This window comes from Suillus plorans (genome assembly GCF_016647745.1).
Source record: "Suillus plorans strain S12 chromosome Unknown HD556scaffold_36, whole genome shotgun sequence".
NCBI lineage: Eukaryota > Fungi > Basidiomycota > Agaricomycetes > Boletales > Suillaceae > Suillus > Suillus plorans.
In genome coordinates this window covers 368,135-388,000 of record NW_024537420.1, presented here as the reverse complement: position 1 = coordinate 388,000, position 19,866 = coordinate 368,135, and the positions used below count along the sequence as shown (strand labels likewise).

The 19,866-nt window shown below is 44.1% G+C and overlaps 5 protein-coding genes across 5 annotated transcripts; 4 read left to right on the top strand and 1 right to left on the bottom strand.

Annotated features, from left to right (window-relative positions):
- Positions 1-10,582: 10,582 nt before the first annotated feature.
- HD556DRAFT_1222355 (uncharacterized protein) lies at positions 10,583-11,110 on the top strand (the record flags this gene model as incomplete). The annotated part of the gene is made up of 1 exon (XM_041296832.1): positions 10,583-11,110. A coding segment is annotated over one exon (528 nt), but the record flags the coding sequence as incomplete, so codon positions are not given.
- A 788-nt stretch (positions 11,111-11,898) lies between these two features.
- HD556DRAFT_1444511 (uncharacterized protein) lies at positions 11,899-12,279 on the top strand (the record flags this gene model as incomplete). The annotated part of the gene is made up of 1 exon (XM_041306788.1): positions 11,899-12,279. The coding sequence occupies one exon, from the start codon at positions 11,899-11,901 to the stop codon at positions 12,277-12,279; it is 381 nt and encodes a 126-aa protein (XP_041159130.1).
- Positions 12,280-13,805: 1,526 nt separating this feature from the next.
- On the top strand, positions 13,806-14,841 carry HD556DRAFT_1239417 (uncharacterized protein; the record flags this gene model as incomplete). The annotated part of the gene is made up of 2 exons (XM_041298038.1): positions 13,806-14,396; positions 14,452-14,841. 2 exons carry the CDS (start codon positions 13,806-13,808, stop codon positions 14,839-14,841), a joined length of 981 nt encoding a protein of 326 aa, XP_041159129.1.
- A 394-nt stretch (positions 14,842-15,235) lies between these two features.
- HD556DRAFT_1309327 (uncharacterized protein) lies at positions 15,236-15,724 on the bottom strand (the record flags this gene model as incomplete). The annotated part of the gene is made up of 3 exons (XM_041300262.1): positions 15,236-15,431; positions 15,486-15,535; positions 15,587-15,724. 3 exons carry the CDS (start codon positions 15,722-15,724, stop codon positions 15,236-15,238), a joined length of 384 nt encoding a protein of 127 aa, XP_041159128.1.
- Positions 15,725-15,929: 205 nt separating this feature from the next.
- On the top strand, positions 15,930-18,918 carry HD556DRAFT_1444508 (uncharacterized protein; the record flags this gene model as incomplete). Its single annotated transcript, XM_041306787.1, has 10 exons — positions 15,930-16,160; positions 16,198-16,301; positions 16,351-16,669; positions 16,720-16,894; positions 16,940-17,355; positions 17,413-17,432; positions 17,480-17,650; positions 17,702-17,801; positions 17,850-17,903; positions 18,253-18,918. 10 exons carry the CDS (start codon positions 15,930-15,932, stop codon positions 18,916-18,918), a joined length of 2,256 nt encoding a protein of 751 aa, XP_041159127.1.
- Positions 18,919-19,866: the final 948 nt, after the last annotated feature.

The following is a 19,866-nucleotide window of genomic DNA, read 5'->3' as shown; positions in this document are numbered from 1 at the left end:
AAGGGCGATAGCGGCCTGGTTGTCGCAATAGATGAGGGTGGGGGTAAAAGGAACATTGTAGAGTTTGTTGATGAGGAGCCACAGGTAGAGAATCTCTTTAGCAATGGTGGTTAGAGCTATGTACTCAGCTTTGGCCATGGAGAACATGATGAGTGACTGCTTTCTGGTGCTCCAGGTGATGGGGCCTTATTCAGGAGGACGACGTAGCCAGACATAGAATGACGGTGGGGTTGAGATGCCTAGTCTGCGTCAATGTATGCCTCCAGGCCTGCATCAGTACTGCCAAAAGTGAGTTCATAATCTGCTGTGGATTTCATATATCTCATGACACATTTACTCACTTCCCAATGCGCGCATCCCAGATTCCGCATGAATTGCGACAGGGTCGCAACCAAAAACACTATGTCTGGCTGGGTACTTGTTGCAGCATACATGAGTGAGCCCATGGCATGCTGGTAGGGTATGTTCTGCATGTTGTGGTGCTCGGCAGGGGTGGAAGGCGACTGATCAATGGACAGGGTGGTTCCCACATCCATGGGGGTAACTACACATTTTGCATCTAGGAGGCTGAAACACTCTAGTACAGTCTGTACATAGGTGCTCTGCAAGAGGGTAAGGGTGCGCTCAGTATGGTTGCGCATGACTTTAAGGCCGAGAATCCAGCTGAGCTTACCAAGGTCAGTTATCTTGAAGTGCTCTTTGAGCTGACCTTTAAATTTGGCAATGTGGTGGGTGTGCTTAGAGGTAACGGCCATGTTGTCAATGGAGACAGTGACCACTGTGTGCTCATCATCGATATGCCGGTAGAATACGGCCTGATCCACCTGTGAGTGAACAAAACCGAATATCTTAAAGACTGCAGCCAGCTCCTCTGCCCACTCATATCCTGCCTGCTTGAGACCAAGTAGGCTCCTCCTTAACCTAAGAATCTTCCCCTCATCTCCAGCCTTGAGATAACCAGGTGGCACCCTCATGTAGACCTCTTCCTTCAGGTCAGCATACAAATAGGCGCTCTTTTATCTACCTGATGGATTTCCCAGTCCCTTTGTGCAGCCATTGCCAAGACAGTTTGAATCATTGACATATTGGAGGTGGATGCGAAAGTGTCGAAGTAGTCCATGCTGTGTTGCTGATGCTGGCTGTTGGCCACAAGATGTGCGCGGAGTTTTAATTTCCCTCCGTTAGGTCCACATTTAGTAGCAAGAATGAAGTGGCATAGTATGATGTTGATTCAAGACCGAGGTATGTCAACTATTTCCCACATACTCCGGGTGAGTCATTCTGTTTTTTTCCATTGTTAGCATTCACCATAATGGACTCCCCCTTGTCCGGGACACTATCATCCTCCATAGGTGCAGACATGACATTCCGTTTGACGTTACTCTGCACTTGGAAGGCCACCATACCCTATAGGCCATACTCTGGCTGTCAACCCCCATGAAGACGGCCTCTGTTGCCCTCAGTTCAAGCTTACCGGCATTCTGGAGGTGGACATACACCAGTGCACCAAACTCATGTGCCTGAGAGAGATTCAGCTTTCATTGGTGAATGAGCTCAAATGAGGTGTGACCAAGTATGGCCCTCAATAGGAGTCTATTTTTCAACCATGTAGCGTAGCTAATGGCCTCCCCTCACAGATATTTAGGAAAGTTGCGGGCTAGCAACATTGCCCGTGTGTGGGACACCAGAGTTCTGTTCAGTTGCTTGGCAATACTATTTGCTGGAGAGAGTCATGAATAGTGAGTTGTCTCTTGATTCCCTGGTCCTTCAGGCACTGATCGAACACTGCACTCAGATACTCCCCTCCTCTATCGGACCAAACCTTTCGAAGGCACACATCTGGGTGTTGATGGGCAAGGTACGCCTCATAGCCCTTGAAGGCACTCAACACCTCACTTTTTAGCTTTAGGAACTGCACTCTAGTCTCACAGATGTAATCATCCGTGAAACTGATGTAGTAGTTGCAGCCTCCAAGACTTGGTGTTTGAGCTGGGCCCCAGAGGTCCGTGTGAACCAATTCAGCATAGGTATGTGTGCAGTTCTTGGTCTTGTTGGGGAAAGACTGATGTATTACCTTCGCTTTCATGCAGGCATCACAGAATTCTGGTGAGAAGGAGGTATCCAGCTCGACTCCTCCTTCCACCAGCCCATTCTCTACCATATGCTTAACTGCAGACTGGGAGATATGTTCCAGGACCTGGTGGAGTTGGCAAACAGTGAGTCTTGTTCTGACTATATTGACATGGTGCTTCTAACACTGATTTACATCATATAGTCCTTCAAGCTGAGGGATCTCTGCAATAACATGATGTTCTGGGCCCTTTGAGAGGATTTTGCACATCTGTCCTTCAAAAAGGATGGCAAGGCCTGATGCTGCAATTTGGTCGGTGGAGATAAGTGTAAATATCATCTTGGGAGCATATAGTACATTCTTTAGGGTGACTGTGGTCCTCTCTCCCAGAGGTAAGTCTATCTTGACATCTCCCCTTCCTATAGCGCTTAAGGTAGATCCATTAGCAGTATGGACATCCTGGGGATCAATGGGGACAAAGTTCGTGAATTTTGCTATGTTGGGGCAGAAGTGGGAAGTCGCACCAGAATCCATGATAGTGCCTCTGCACGCTACTGGTACGTTCAGGTCTTTTGCTACGGATGCCAAGTCCGAGGTGATGAAGGCATACTGATCTTGTGCTTCAGTCTCAGTTACAGTGTTAGCTGCTTGTTTCTTGTTGGCTCCTTGCTTCTGTTTTTGATTGGGACCCTGATCTTCTTTGCCTTCCCCTGGCCTCCAATAGTCACTTTTATAGTGGCCCTTTCACTCACAGTTGAAGCATGTGATATCTGGATTTGTCGTACATGGTGTATTTAATGTGCGACCCCTTGAAGATCCGCTGTAGGACACGAGCTGGCGCTGGGCTCGTATCGAGCTATTTCACAGTACACGTCAAATACCCGTCACATGCTAATCACTTCCCGATGTTATCCGACGCTAACCCGCCAACCCGACGTTTAGGCCGCATCGGACCTGATGTTTTCCCGCGCACTTGTCCTATCCGTGTCCCGTCCTGTCTTGCTAGCCCCACTAGGTGTGTAGTTCATTATTTCGCACATTACTCACGTCGTAGCCAGCGCTATTACATGTTTTCCCATAGTCCGCAGCGCCTCATGTTTATTTACATGTACTTCGGATCCGAAATACTCCGCCGCTACTTTCGCCTACGGGTTCCGCATTTCTACGTACTTACATATATATTGGACTGACCTCGAGCATTATTCATTATCCAAGTAGAGGGGAGCAGTTCCCCGACGCTTAGTGGTCAAACCCGATATTTCGTAGTTCTTAGTTGATATTGCGAATATCATCGCTCTTTCATTATCCGTATCAGTCATCGTTGTCATCACACATACCGCTCGCTTTTCCGACGCTCGCATAACGCGTCACTATTAGTTTCCGCATACCCGACCTGAATCCGACTACCCGACCCGACAAACCCGACGCTTTTGCATCGGACATCGTAAATATACCTTCAGACATTGTTTCCCGTGCTCGGACTATTGATCTCACATCACTCACTTACCCCCAAGACTATTCCCAGATCGCAGACCCCTGGGTCGAACGCACTTGTCAGGCAAGTATAGCAGACTAGGCAGTGCAAAGACCACAACACAAATATATCAGTTTGGAGCCATCTTCGTATAGCTCCACTCAGTATTGTTGTTTCTACACCGCTCTTGGATACTGTCAGAGCAGCATTGCTGCCTCTTTTGGTGTCACACTTATCAGTGAGTTGCCGATGTTTGTATTCTTCTGTGATTATGTTAATGGGCTCATAGGGGGTAAGGGGTTTCTGCATGACTTTTGCGGCTGCGTTAATGGAGGATACTAAGGGTCTATAGGACTTGGGGAGGGAGCCAATAATAATGACATAGAAGTATCGATCCTCAACATCAGTGCCCATGCCTGCTAGGGATTCCCGTAGATGGAGTAGCTCTTGTAGGCGAGCTTTAGTGTCGCTGTTTTCCTTACATCTGAGGTTCTACAGACGCCTTCAAAGGTTGATTTGGACAAGCTCTGTCTTACCTTCGTGTATATCACATATCTCTTCCCAGATTGCTGCAGAGCCCTCAAACTTCTGCACATGCAGCAGCAGCCGATCACTGATCGTGCTGAATATCTGTTGTTTTACGAGTGAGTCTTTTTGGAAGTACTCATCCATCTTTTTATCTAGCTCATCTATCTCCATTTGCATGGGTATCGAGCCATCAGGCTTTGAGACCATACCTTCGCATCATATTTGAACAGGACAGGTTTTATTGCACGACTGTTAATGTAACACATCAAACCTCAGGCACCAATGGCAGTCAACATCTGTTCCTTATAGGTAATCCAGTTGCTGCTATCCTTGGCTAGCTTGGGGATATTGAACAGTGCAGAATTGGTACTGGGGACCATGTGGTCCATGATCATGTCAGGGCTCATAACCTCTAGTATTTAAATGAGAGCAGACATGATGGAGAGAGCTAGGGAACAAGTATAATCTCAGTTTCTGGTAAGAACTTGTTACAAAGTGTATCATGTACCTAGGGAACAAGTATACTAGTCATTGTGAGCTTTATTCTGGACAAGGGAAAAATAATAAGACTTACATCTCAGTTTCTGGTAAGAACTGAGATGTAACTATGCTAGGCCGCTACTCTACATGTGCGGGTGAGATAGGAATAAAAATTGTAAGGTAAATATTCATGTCAACAAGCTGACACCAAATGTCTCTCATTGCCTACTGATTTTGGGTTGCGCTTGGACTGTTCTCCCCCTGTTCCTCCTCATCTTTCCTATCTCGGATCCATCTATTCAACTAGTTAGATTGTTCGAACTCCAACATTTCATCTCCGAGTTCATTTCCTTATGATCCATTTCACTTACTCATACATTTCCACATGCTTGTACATAGCCTTACCCCTCTGCTTACTGATCGGTACAGACTTGCCTCCAGTATATATACTTCTGTAGAACTCCTGTATTTCCTCAGTCTGAATATCATATTAGTCCTCGCACTAGATCTCATACTAAGTCCTCATATCAGTTTTAGTCTTCCAACTTAGTCAATATTCATCTCAGGCCTAGGGAGAAATTCCCTAGGCCAGAGCTCTGCTCCTCTGCTCCTCTAATTCTCCACTCCTCCAAATTTCCAAAAATACCTCTGGAACTTTCCTGTGGTCCTCCAGACCTATTCTGCTTTGGACTTTGTCTCTATAGCCTTTCCTCTGTTTGCTTCTACTTGGGACTTGTCCTGAGTAGCCATTACACATATCCCTATCAGGACAAAACTCTATTGTAATTTCTAGAACTTTCCTGCACTCCTCCAGAAGTTTCTTGCACTTGTCTAGAAAGTCCTTCCAAACTTTTCCATACTCCTCTGGAAGTCCTTCGGACTTCACTGCACTTTCTCTAGACTCCATTCTGAAATTAAGGGCACATACTCAGGTAAGGGGCGCAGCGCAGAAGCTGAAGCCAAGCCCCTCGGAATAAGTCCTACTTTTTGTGCATAGTCATAACAGCACCCTTAAGTTCTTGGGTGATCACTTTCAAAGTATCCAGCCAGAATCCATTCTTTACAGCTACTATATGTTTTCTCATGGTCTGCAGCACCTCATGTTTTTTTTACAAAATATTGGATCTGAAATACTTCACTACTACTTTTGCCTACACATTTCTGGATTTTCATGGGCATACATAAATATTGGACTAACCATAGTATCACTAATCATCAAAGTAGTAGAAAGTAGTTCCTCAATACTTAGGGGTCAACCCTAATATTTTGTAGTTCTTAGTTGACATTGTGAATATTATCATTTCTTTACAGTTGATATCAGTCATTTGTTACTCTCATATATACTACTTGCTTTCTGATACTCACTATCCTATCTCATTAGTTTTCAATACTCATTTTCCCAAAATCCAAAAACATTATAGTTTGACCTTCAGACATTGTTTTCCACTATCAGATTATTGACTGTATATTATATCACTAACATTCTAACTATTCTCAGACTATAGACCCCTAGGTCAAACATACTTGTCACACAAGTATAGTAGACTAGGCGGTGCAACATCATAATGCACATATTATTAGTTAAGTGCTTGCTTTATGCAGTACCTAACTATTATTATATCATTATAATGTGCTTACCTCATATTAGTACAAACCTTCACATTTCTTCTACTCTCAGTTACCCTTACTAGTTCTAAGATTTTCTCTCATTATTTTTTACTTAGAGGAATCATTCTCAGTAGTAATCCCCTTAGGCCAAATCTATACTTGCATCTAGAGGTTTATTTAAATTTTACCCCACTTCTTTCTTCCTTTTATGTTCATCCCTTTTCATCTAGCTATTATTCCTCACCTACACCAGTTTGATAAGCCTATAGCATACAATAAATCATTATACCACATATTGCCAAAAAAATTAAGTAGACCATGTATAATGTCCAACAAGCCTCCTTTCAGAAGATTATTAACCATATTAATGAGAACTTTATTCTCCAACAGCTGTTCAACCTCTCTATCATTAGTTGTCTATAGTAATGTCAGTTAGATACCTCCATTGATTTAAAAGAGATACATATATTTGTCTTTTAATAGATTTTTAATTTTATTCTGCCTATGCATTGACTTATTATCTTTGAAAAACAATGGTAGGCACAGACTGTATCTGTCCAGAATTGTCTTTATGGTATGAGATTTGAAACCTAAATTATTCAACTATTGCAGGGGTGAGACATTTTTTTGAACAGTCTCTCATCTTTGTCAAATTATGCTATACAACTAGTAGTGTATGTCAAACATGCTGCATGAGAAAGTCTCTATCATAAGGTTTGGCTGGGAGATTTAAGAGATAAAATACAACAAGCTACTCATTAATGTATTTGAGCAAAAGGAGAAGAAGCAACTGAGAATAACAGAATCTATTGTCTTTTCAAGAAACTTCTAGTAAGTCAAGAACTTCTGGCCCTATAGCAGAATACAGAATACTTAAAGGAATCATATGCCCTTGAGCTCAAGTCTCTAGCTATAGTTGATGAGTAACTCTATCAGATGTCATCAATATTACCACTTGTAAAAGAGATACAAATCTTATAAGTTACTGAACAGTAGTGATACAGAGTATAAGTCTAGCAAAGAGGCTGATGTGGAGGGATAATTCAACAGTTCCATTGATAATGATTATAATGAAACAGAAAGTAAAAGTTTCCTGCCCCCTAGAACATGAAATGACTAATAAACCTACTTTTTTAGATTGATCATAGCCCTCAAGTATGATCCAATGGCCACAAATACTTCTTTCTTGATGTTATTTGAATAGTCTTTATTGGTATATTGTAACTCATTTCTATTATGAAATCCTACTGCTCTTTGTTATTTGTACAATGTACTATAGTGAATTAAATAGAAGCATGTATTTCATCAATTATTGATGTAACTAAGTTTAATATATGTGATTATGATTAGATAAGTTACTAACAGTTCTATCTAACTCACTAACTAGCACCACAATGAACAACTCTTCATCATTAGCAAGATCCACTAGCAGATAGAAACTCAATACTATAAGAGTATATATCAAACTTGCACTCTTATTACTTGTGTTTACTAATACAATCAATCAACAGAAGAGTTTCTGACTAGGCCTATAGCCAGACCTGTATCAAGTAGCCAGCCAGTCACTAATAAACTTGGCTTATCTGACAATTGCACAGCAACACCTATAGAATATCAGATGGCCCTTCTTTAATAGTATCTCTAGCACTTAGCACTAGCATACTAGCAATTTCAGATGTTAGTGTCTGAGCAATATTAGGTGCCAGCACCCCAATAAGACCAGGTGCCAGTGTAGGAAACTATTTCATCAAAAGTCCATTATATCTGACACTTGGCACTTAGACTTTACATCAGCCAATTAAATATGATGTGTACTTGTCCTACCTATGTTATATTCTGCTAGCTCTGTTAGGTATATAGTTCATTAATTTGCACATTACTCACATTGTAAATAGCATTATTACATGTTTTCCTATAGTCTATAATGCCTTATGTCTTATTACATAAGACATAGAACCCGAAAATATTACTGCTACTTTCACCTATGTTTCCAGATTTCTGTATACATACATAGATATTGGACTAACTCTTAGCATCATTCTATCCCAGTAAAGGAGAGAAGGTTCCTCTAATACTTAGGGGTAAAACCTGATATTTTGTAGTTCTTAGTTAATATTGTGAATATTATTGCTCTTTATTATGGAAAGCCAGATACACACACTCATTATTAAATATCACACATCCATCATGGGCAGTAGGACTTTATGTACCGCCATCCAAGAATACTAAATATATATATAAAATCATCTTGTATCATAAGGTCACTATCAGCCCATAATTGTAGCTGAAGCATACCCAAACATTAACCCACTACACCATGTGAAGAGAAACTTTGTTTTTTTTTGCAAAACATTGTATTGTTTATGTTTGAGTGCTAGCTTATAGATTTACCCACCTTACTTGTATTGTTACTATCATAGTGGTGGCTCCTTGACTCTGCCTTACTAATCATATTACATGCCAATTAATGTAGTTGAGTTTGAGTCTTAGTCTCACTTTTTCTTTAACTCAGTATAGAACAGTTTAACCTGGTTGGGAAGTCCTAGTATTATCCACATCCCTCGACTAGGAAACATCATGTAATTTTCCTATACAATGGGTGCCACCTATTCAGATGTGAGTAGAACAGGCTGACCCTGGCCTGATGAAAGTATCTATCTGGACAATAACTCAAAAAAAAATTAAACTATCTCACTCAGGCTGAGCACCTGTGAAGTACTTGTCAAAGCACACTTTGGCCTCATTTTTCTCCTAGGCATTCTTCTTAATAATACAAACAATTTCATGACAAAGAGGCTTGCTCAAGTTTATTATGAGTCTCAGCCTAGTCGAGACGCGTCACCTAGGGGGTTATAACAAACTTAATCATGATATAGGGGAGCCTGATTCACCTTCATGTCAGTGTTGTATTGTTTATGTTGTACTAGCTATCCATATGCATGAGGCTTTCACCACCAGTAAACCTGCCCATGGAATCATGCATGTTCGTCTATTTGTCTATGTTTCTGCAGAAGACCTTCATAGGCTGGCAATATCTATGCGATACATAGGGACCAAACTGGAGGCTGAGAAACTTTTGAAAAATGCTAGACATAAACTTCTTTTTTTAGCCATGATATATGACCCTGAGACTAGGTCAATGACCATCCCAGCCAATATCTTTGCCTTCTCAGTATGGACACATATAGCTGCAGTGTCATTGGTACTGATGCTAGTGTCCATTATCTGCTGGCTCAGCATAAGTGTGTTTTCAAATACAGCTAAGCAAACACCTTTATTTGAGCTCTACCCACCTTACTCATAGCTCTCTTTTGTGTACCGGAGGGCAAAAGGTATAATTAGGTGGAGCCAGCGCTACAGGAGTTGCTTTCTCTCAGGGGCCTATTTCTCTATGCTCCAAAGTATTATGATTTCATGTAGTATACCACCAATGATGTACAACTAGTATACCACATGTTCAATGAATGTCAATAAATATTGTGATAGTACACAACATTCACATTCTAATTTGAGTCAGTGAGACAAAGTTCCTGCTGGCAAAGCTTGGTGTAAAGATGTAAGCCTTGCTTATGCTACGCTACATCATCAACACGTCATCGATGCATCATCTGACACTGATTGGATACCCCACATTGTTTACTTATATTTGTCTTGACGTGTATTTATACTGAACGCATACTCATGTATTAGATATCTTCTTTTGTTCTGTCTAATCTCATATGCTTTAACAATGTACCTCAGTCTGACTTGTTCTTAGTGTTTCCACTACACAAGTGGATTCCACTTTTTTTTTACGTTTCTCAAAGCGTAAACCGTTATGACACTGGCTTAGCTTACTTAATCAATCACCACACTGTTTCCGCACCGTTCTCTGTCTGCACTGTTCCGTTCAAACTGTTATCAAACTGTCATATCATTGCTCACAGCCGTCTGTCTTGCAACCTCTTAATACACAAAGTCATAGTCAGCAACCTTCTTCACACACTGTGCCGTCTGTCACCAGATCTGTCAGATTACCGACAATTCCCCAGTCCGCGCAATGGACGCATATTCTTACCAACAACAGTGATTCATCATTGTCCTCGGATTCTTACGGCCAGTATGCATATACACACAATGGTGGTGAATTCTACAAGAATCGCTCGTGTGGACCAACCAAGCCACTGTTCTTAACACCAGGCGACCTCAACCCTGAAGTGCTACGCACATGGGAGATGGGATGTCGCCAGTTCTTCAAGCACAAGGAAGTTCCTGCTACAGAACAGGTGGGTAAGGTGGCATGGGGTATGCAAGAGCCCTCAATACAAGAATAGTATCTTAATGATCAAGACTGAATGGACAAGCTAATGTTCGAAGAGTATATGAAAGAAGTGCGCGCTTACTGGCTGCCTTTGGACTAGGCCGACATCACCCGCCAGAAGATGCTTTCATCAAGCCAAGGTAGCAAGCCATTCAACAAGTGGGCGGTGGACATCCAGAGTTTGAACACACTGCTTCGTGGTACGACCTTGCATCTTTCTGAGACTAACCTCCATTATCACCTCGAAGCCCACATGCATCCCGAACTTGCGAACAAATACCATGTGGAGAAAGTCTCCACAACTGTAGGCTTCTGGCTTTGGATCGAGAAGATACACCTGTTGGATGAGAAGCATCTGCGACAACTCGTGAAACAGAAGGAGGCCGTAGAGGCCACTATCCATGCTGAATGTTTTCGCAACGGCAGGGACAAGAAACTCTCCTTGTTGACACAATACAACGCAAGGTCTGGCGCTAGCAGGAAAACAGGCTCCTTTGTGCGTGTACCACCCCTCACAGAGGAGGAGTGGAGACTATTACGTGACAACAACGGTTGCTTCAAATGTAGGGAACCTTTTGCAGGACACACATCTAATGTCTGCAGCAAAGAGTTCCCGGACGGTGCGAGCTACAAAACTGTGACTGCCACATACATCGCCACAAAGAAGAAGAGCTCGCACATTGTGGCTGTTGTTGTTGAAGAAAACACTGTGGCCATTGTGATGCCTTCTGCTGCCTTGGGAGATGGATCAGACTCTGGTGATGAGTGCATGGCCCCACTAACAACTTCCTTGCTTCTCTGGGATTGTCTTGTTGATGGTCCCAATGTTCAAACTCCTGTCCATGTATCGGCACTGATCCCCAGTGAGAACTGGTTGTGCTCGGATAGGCCTGGAAATGCTAGCAGTGACTTTCCCGTTTTGTAATATGTTGTGTTGTGTTATTTTTGTATCGATACACCAACCCCTTCACATTGTGTCACATTTCTTTGCACTTTTGCATCACAATTTGTAAAGTACGAACTTCGTATTGCACAATCACAACTTTGTAACGCACAAAGCATGCTTCCGAGTTCAAGTTCTCAGCTTACTGAGGCCACTTCTCGATATCTCTGTGTCTGCAGCAAGTATAACAATGGTCTACCACACGAAGTCTCATCTACAACATTGTATTGTCATTTGGACGAAGCTACGACCGGGGAGGAAAAGCAGCGCATTCGCTCTGCAAAGGCGCTTGGTGGCATAGCACTTACCCTAAGCAATCCCCCCATTCCACAGTCCAATGCTACTGATGCATCTCTTTCTTGTAGTGCTCGTCGCATGGAAACACTCTGAGCCCTTGTACAACGTGCACGAGAGAGAGAAGGCACTAATGATAGGGCTGGGTGTCGCAAGCATGCAAAACTTGATGATGACAACATGGTACACATATTCTTTCAATGCTGCGACTTATAATTGTTGATTACTCTGTTCTTCCTCAGGAAACTGAGCACGATGACCCAATCCCTGATGACCCTCCAGTTCCACACGGAGACCCACTCCCTGACGACCCTCCAGTTCCACGCGAAGACCCACTCCCTGACGACCCTCCAGTTCTGCGCGAAGACCCACTCCCTGACGACCCTCCAGTTCCGCGCGAAGACCCACTCCCATACCGTTATACAATTGAGCGCCGAAAGCAGCCTATAATTAATGTGGAGGAACTCGCGGAGACTGCTGTTCTCAAGAAAATCAAGGATATGATGGAATATATTCTTTTGCTGAAAAATGCTGCCCTAGAAGATCATATTGCAAAACTTAGTGATAATGCACTTGCTTGACTTCGTAACTCACCAAATGAGCCTATCCTTATTGCAAGTCTGGGTACACGACAGAGTATCGCGATGTATCTAGCTCTTGAGCATTCCTCGCAAGAATCATATGACCGTATACGCAGGGCTACTATGCAAAACTTTGTGGGAGCAGAGGGTGCTGACAAGATTCTGAGCTTCTACAACATCGAAAAGCTCATTGCGCAATATACAGGTGTCGAGCCGATAGTGCATGACATGTGTCTGCAGTCGTGTCTCGCATTTACTGGTCCGTATGCACATGAGGATCACTGTCCCATGTGTGGGACATCTCGCTGGGATCAGGCAAAGATACATGCAAGCAATGGACAGGTAAAGGTTGCTGCCCAGACATTCACTACTATACCCTTAGGTCCGCAACTCCAGGCATTGTACCGGGATCCAGAGAGTGCATGCAGCATGTGTTACCTCTACGAGCGCACACAGGAGATCCTTGCAGAGTTCCGAGAAACTGGAACCATCCCCATCATTGACGATATTGCCATGGGATATGACTATCTCAGGGCTGTTGTTGATGGTGATATTAAGGAAAACAATATAGTCCTCATGGTCTCACTGGACGGCGCCCAACTCTATGAAAGCAAGCAGTCAGATTGCTGGATGTACGTATGGGTCATTCTCAACCTATCACCTGATAAGCGCTATCGAAAACTGCATGTACGCCCAGGCAGGTTTATACTGGGGCCAAACAAACCAAAAAACCTCGACTCCTTTCTTGCTGTTGGGTTCCATCACCTTGCTGCTCTTCAGAATGAAGGGCTCACTGTGTGGGATGCATCTCGTGAACTCATCTTCCGATCAGATCTTTACCTCATCTTTACAACCGCTGATGGACCTGGCCTTGTTTACTGGGCCGGGATGGTTGGACACAGCGGCAAGAATGGCTGCCACATCTACTGCAAAGTAAGTGGGAGACGTAAAACTCGGGGGACACATTATTACCCTGCACTTCTGAAGCCACGAGATCGGTGTGCACCAGGCAGTGCACACAATGAGGTTCTGCCAACTATGCTGACAACCTGTATCGACTTGTATCCTCTCCAAGCCAGCGACAATTGGACATTCAGAAGACTGAGACAGGTCTCACCAAACCTCCTCTCATTTTAGGCCTCTCCCCATCTCATTGTCTTGGCATTCCCTTCTGCATGACCACCGATTCTATGCATCTAGCCAGCAATCTCAATGACCTGCTTCTCTCACTCTGGCACAGGACAATGGATTGTGGTACCATTGATGATATAGGTACATGGGATTGGGCAGTACTTCAAGATGATGATACATGGTGTGTGCACGGAGATGCAGTTGAGAAAGCAGGTCCGTATCTGCCCGGCTCATTTGATCGCAAACCACGCAATATTGCAGAGAAACTCAACACTAGCTACAAAACTTGGGAATTCCAAGTTTACATGTTTGGTCTCGCGCCAGCACTACTCTATGGCACCCTCCCTGAAAAGTACTGGACTAATTACTGCAAGCTCATACGCGGATTTCAGCTCATGTGCCAGCATCAAATCACTTCGCAAGATATCGCAGATACCTACCAACTTCTATGTACCTGGGAGCGTGAGTTCGAGTTACTGTACTACCAGCTCAAAGAAGATCATCTCCAGATGGTGCGGCCCTGCGTACATCAAACCTCTCATCTTGTCTCAGAGACAATCCAAAAAGGTCCTCCCATATGTTATGCTCAATGGACAATGGAGCGCATGATCGGGAATCTCGGTCAAGAAATACGCCAGCCATCACAGCCTTATGCAAATTTGTCGCAAGAGGGAGTACGACGCTGCAGAGTTAACACACTTCTATCTGCAATGCCAGAACTCGGCGATCCTCCAAAAGGACTTCCACCAGGCGCTGTTGATTTGGGTGATGGGTATATACTGTTGCACAAACAAGACAGGTACCCATTATTCCCTGCAGTCGGAGATGTTGCAGAAGCCATACAAGATTTCCTGGGGCATGGTCGTATACTTCCTTGCATCAAACGTTGGGCGCGGCTACTCTTACCAAATGGACAGGTAGCACGCTCTGCCTGGAGGGAGACCCTTAAGTCACTCGAGCAAACTCGCATGTCGCGTAATGTCAAAGTTAATTTTTCAAACTAAATCATGTATGTATTTATCTGACTCGTTTTAGTTCAAGCACGAAGGCCAGTATCGCTTTGGTGAAGTCTTGTACTTCACTAGACTTGCTGTCAAAGCGGACACTGACCATGATGATGATTGGCGATTTGCTGATGTCGCTGTCATTCGAATGTACTCTCTACCAGATGAAGATCTACTCCGCCTCTCCTCACACACTGTCGCATCTTGCACTCACCTTGACACTGTTTCTATTGTCGATGTCAAACAAATCATCAGCATTGTTGTGATGGTTCCACACAGGCCAACATTGCCTTCAGGAGTTACAGAGGATTGTTTCTTCATGGTAGAGAAGCCTGGCTTAGATGTATCAAACCTTGGAGTGCCTTACGGTCATGGTGCAGGTGAAGACAACGATGACAATGACATAGACAATGAAGGCATTGAATAAATATATTGTACAATTGGTGCTGTTGTACAGTGCATCAAATACAGTGACTTCAATAAAATAGACTGACGCGCGACGTGCAAAGAAGGAATCAGATGCCTGCATCAAAAAAATGTATCAAAACTGACAAGCAAATGAAAGGATCGCATATCTGCATCAAAGAAGTCGGAGTCGCTTCCTACCCCAGTTCTCGATCTCCTCAAATAACTTCTTTCTTTTTGCTACCTCAGTAGCAATGTCCGACACATCGAATGGCCGGACCGTGTAGCGCCATGGTACAAATAAGTCTTTCGGATCCTCGTTTGGGTTCCCACAGCGTCTTGTGAGCACATTGCACGGAGATACCTCACAGCTGCTTCAACAATATGTGAGTGAGAAAAATATAAGATGTAGAGTGCTACCATGTTGGAAGCAATGTTACACCGTCAAGTTCCTCTGCTTTGGTGTCCTCTGTCTTGATCTCGTTGTTGATGACCTCTGAGTCCTCCGTCTTGATATCAATGGTGGTGATTACTGGCTCTGTCTTCACTGTGTCGTCCATCCTCGCTACGTCATCTGCCTTGATGATATCAACAATAGTATCAAGACTATTGCTGATACGGTGGTACCAATGTTAGTACATGGAGTTAATGTCAGGACGAACTTACACATCATATCGAATGAAGCGGGTTATGTCTTTAAAGCGAAGGACAACTCTCTGAGGTAATTATATCAGAAACACATCTGTATCTACCAAATGAAAACTCACTTTTTGGCCTGGAGACGCTATGTCAAGATCAAATGAATATGTATCCCAGATGGGAGAAATGCCATCAATATCAAGGAGTATAACATCTTCAAGCATATTGACCGCAGAAGACACATTGACGGTGCTAGAGTTTGCCATTATGTTTCAGTCAGTTTAGGCAGGAAGTGTTTATGCGACTCGGGGATTTCCAGAAATTCCCATCGGAGTTGCGATATACTAGACACATTTGGCTTACTCCCAGGAGTAAGCCAAATATCTGTGTCTAGTATCGCAACTCCGATGGGAATTTCCGGAAATCCTTGAGTCGCGTAAGTCGCGTAAACACTTCCTGCCTCCATCCAACATGTTCTCTGGCGGCGATTCAGGCTCTCATGTTTTTAATGGCATGTCTTTCCTTAATACTGCTCAAAAGTCGACTCCTAGGTATCAGAATTCGCAATGGGGAGGGGACTTTACTCCTTCCCCACTCGGGTCTTTGGGTTCTCCATTATCTGAAAGTCTGGATCTATTCAATGACACATCTCTGGCAGCAATGCAACGGGTCACGCAGCCACCCTGCAACCCATTTCAACAAGTGCATACATGTTTATTGATTTCTTACCTTCTTTCAGGGCGCATATATTTACAAAAACCAGCAACTCCAATCATTGCATGATCACTGCAAGACCTTGGAGATGCAGATAGTCAAGATTACTGCTGAGCACGACACAATACTGTAAGTAGCTATATATATATAGCTGATTTTGCATTCACGAAATAATTAGGTCAAGTTTCCAACTGCTTGCAGGCACTGTACAGCTTCATGATGCAGATCCCTTCAAGTTTAACACGACCTTCATTTCACCATCACGAGGAGATCGGCCGAACTCTGAGACGCATACCGACATCAAATTCTGGAATAAATCCGAATATCTTACATGGCTCGATTCACACGAGGCACAACTTGGCAACCGTGGTAAACTCCCTTACCTTGAGCAGGAGGATGGCGACCCAGTGCAAGATGACGAAATTGATGTGATACACAAACTTTGCGGGGTGCATTTTCTGAACTCAACAACCGGGGACTCGCTCCAATGTGTTGGGGTAACCTGACTGCATCGGGTACTGATTTGATGAATAGTATAATGGAGAAGACCCATCCTATCTTCAGGCTGGCCAACAACAGCTGGAAGCTGCATTACCTCGCCATGTCATCCTATCCCTCTTGGCAACGAAATCACATCGAGAATGGTGCGAGTGAGAATGGCAAGAAACGCAAGCATTCAACGTCTTCCATCAAGTTGGAGATCAACGAGAAAAAAATCAAGAGTATGTTTCATGCTTATCCTATCAATGTTACTAATTGTTTGGCAGTCGATTCTTCAGTGTCTCCGATCATAGCAGACCCAGAATTACCTGGAGCCAGTGCTTCGACATCTCCTGCCACTGGATCATCTGGATCGGACCCCACAGAACCTGTCTTGGAATTGCCTGCAGCTGGTCCTTTGACATCTCCTGCTGTAGAATCACCTGGATTAGACTCCACGGAACCTGTCCGATTAGAGTTACCTACAGCTGGTCCTTCGACGTCTCTTGCCACAGAATTGCCTGAGTTGGACCCCAAGGAACCTGTTTTAGACTCGGCTACAGCTGCCAGTGCTTCACCTTTGTCTCTCTTGCAAAAACTCAATCAAGCATTCGAATCTTCTCCATGTGCCGGCGCATCCCTGCCTTTGCAACCACCTGTCCCGAATTTTCCGCCAGTTGCTCCATCTCCACTTGCACAGGAAGTTCCTGCTGTCGTTCTATCTCCACCACAGCAGCCTGTTATAACACCAACACCTTAGATCAAGATTGTGAATCCATTGTACGTCAAAATATGGTATCCTGTTCACTGCTAATATTGCTTAACAGAACTGCTATCGCTCTTGCTGTGTCTCAAATCATTTTACCTCCACCGCCACCTGCTAATCCATCGCTCGAGTCTCCACCTGACACCACCATCACTGTGAAGAAAGGTAAGAGCAGTGGGACCAAGAGCAGTACCAAGGGCAAGATGTGTCCTAGCCAAACCAAAAATGGACGGTGAGTTTTTTTTCCAATTCAGACTATATTGTTCACTATCTAGTACCACAGGAACCTGTGCGCCTTACGTTGGTTAAAACAAACCAAGTTGAACGGCACGACCGAGGAGTTCAATGCCTACTACAACTCCCTCACATCAACACAACGCATGGTACAGCTCTATACTACATCTTCGAACATTGACTGACACGTCCTCCAGGAATATGATCAAGACACAGCGAATTTGGTGGCAAGCAACGCATGGAACAAGACTGTGTGCGATGGCGAGATACACTAGTCCTCTTGACAGGATTTGGTGTTGTGTTTTGGACCGCTGTCATGCTGTTTTCTGGCTGTTTTTGTACTATTATTATTCCCGCATTCGTATACCAATAATATCACATTTGAGCATAATACAGCATACACGAAGGGAGGCAATGAAGCGAGTCACAATATGCGCTAATATGCTGGATCATGAAAATGACACAAGGGAGCACAAGGGGAACTGCCCCCACATATAAAAATCTGCTATTTTTCCCATCATAGGCTGCATTGTGCTGGGCTGTGGCTTTCTTCGCGGCAAGTTCTACTAACATACCTCAACACATACTGGCCTCTCCCAGCACAACCAGTTCTCACTGGGACTGATCAATGATGGTTCTGCTGCAGTTCTGATTAATGAAGCACTCACTCTGAAGCTCGGCCTACATCATAGGAAACTGCCGAAACCTGTCTCATTCAATGTCGCGCTTTCAGGAGAAATGAAGGACTCCTTTGTATTATTGGAATATGTCAATCTTTCATGTACTTCTCTCGACTCTCGCTTTACTTCCCGCACTGTATGTGCTATCATTGCGCCGCACCTCTGTATGCCATTGCTCCTTGGTGGGCCATTCTTACATCATGACAAGGTCGTCATCGACCATGATCTTCGTACTTGTATCGCTAAGGATGGTGGTTATGATCTTCTGAACCCACAGCCAACTAAATGTAAGCCGTCGTTGACGCCATCGCCTCTGAGGATGCACGAACTTAGGAACGAGGTCGTGCGAGAACTCAAGTACATTGTCATATCCCGTATTCCGGACCTACATCCGACAATATTCCCACGCCTCATCCGGACCTTCGGACGCCCTATCCATGTCTCCAGTCCTCTACCCATCCGGATCCCTGCACCTCTGTACATCCACATCCGCACATCCACATCCAGATCCCTTTACCTCCGTACATCAGACCTCCATACCTCTGCAGCTAGCCTGCATCATTCATCCTTTGTCCTATTGCCCTAATGTCATATCCCATATATCCACGCTTCTCATCTGAACCTCCAGTCCAGTCCGGTCCAATCTGATATACGATAAGCTTCCTAATTCATTTCCTGTGCATATAACGTTAACACAGCCTATTCCTCTATTCGGTATTCCTTGTCCTCGGTATCTCGGCTATACTTACTACCGGTATGCTTACTGATCCGTTAACCTATGCTTCATTTCCGACTCGCGCTTGATAACTTTGCTTATGCTTCATACATAGCCTCGGACGCTTGCTTACTGATCTTTCCATTATTTACTTAGTATATAAACTCTTGTATATGTCCGGTAGTTCCTCAGTCTGAATATCATATTAGTCCTCGCACTAGTCTTCACACTAAGTCCTCGTATCAGTTCTAGTCTTCCGACTTAGTCCATATCCATCTTAGGCCTAGGGAGAAATTCCCTAGGCCAGGACTCTGCTTATCCAATACTCCACTCATCCACTCATCCGATCCTCCGAAGTTTCCGAAAGTTCATCCGGATCTTTCCCGTGGTCCTCCGGACCTATTCTGCTTCGGACTTTGTCCTTGCAGCCTTTCCTCTGTTTGCTTCTACTCAGGACGTGTCCTGAGTAGCCATTATACATATCCGTATCAGGACGAAACCTCATTGTAATCTCCGGAACTTTCCCGCACTCATCTGGAAGTTACTTGCACTCGTCTGGAAAGTCTGTCCGAAGTTTCCCGCGCTTCGGATGTCCTTCGGACATCTTCGGACTTCCTCTGGACATCATTCTGAAATTAAGGGCACATACTCGGGTAAGGGGCGCAGCGCACGAGCTGAAGCCAAGCCCCTCAGAATCAGTCCTACCCTTTGTGCACAGTCTTAACATACATCCTGCCTGAGTATAAGGTTCTTGTCGATGATTCTTGTGAGCCATTGCAGGGAATTAACCTTGTGGAGGCTGTCCATGAACGTATCTCT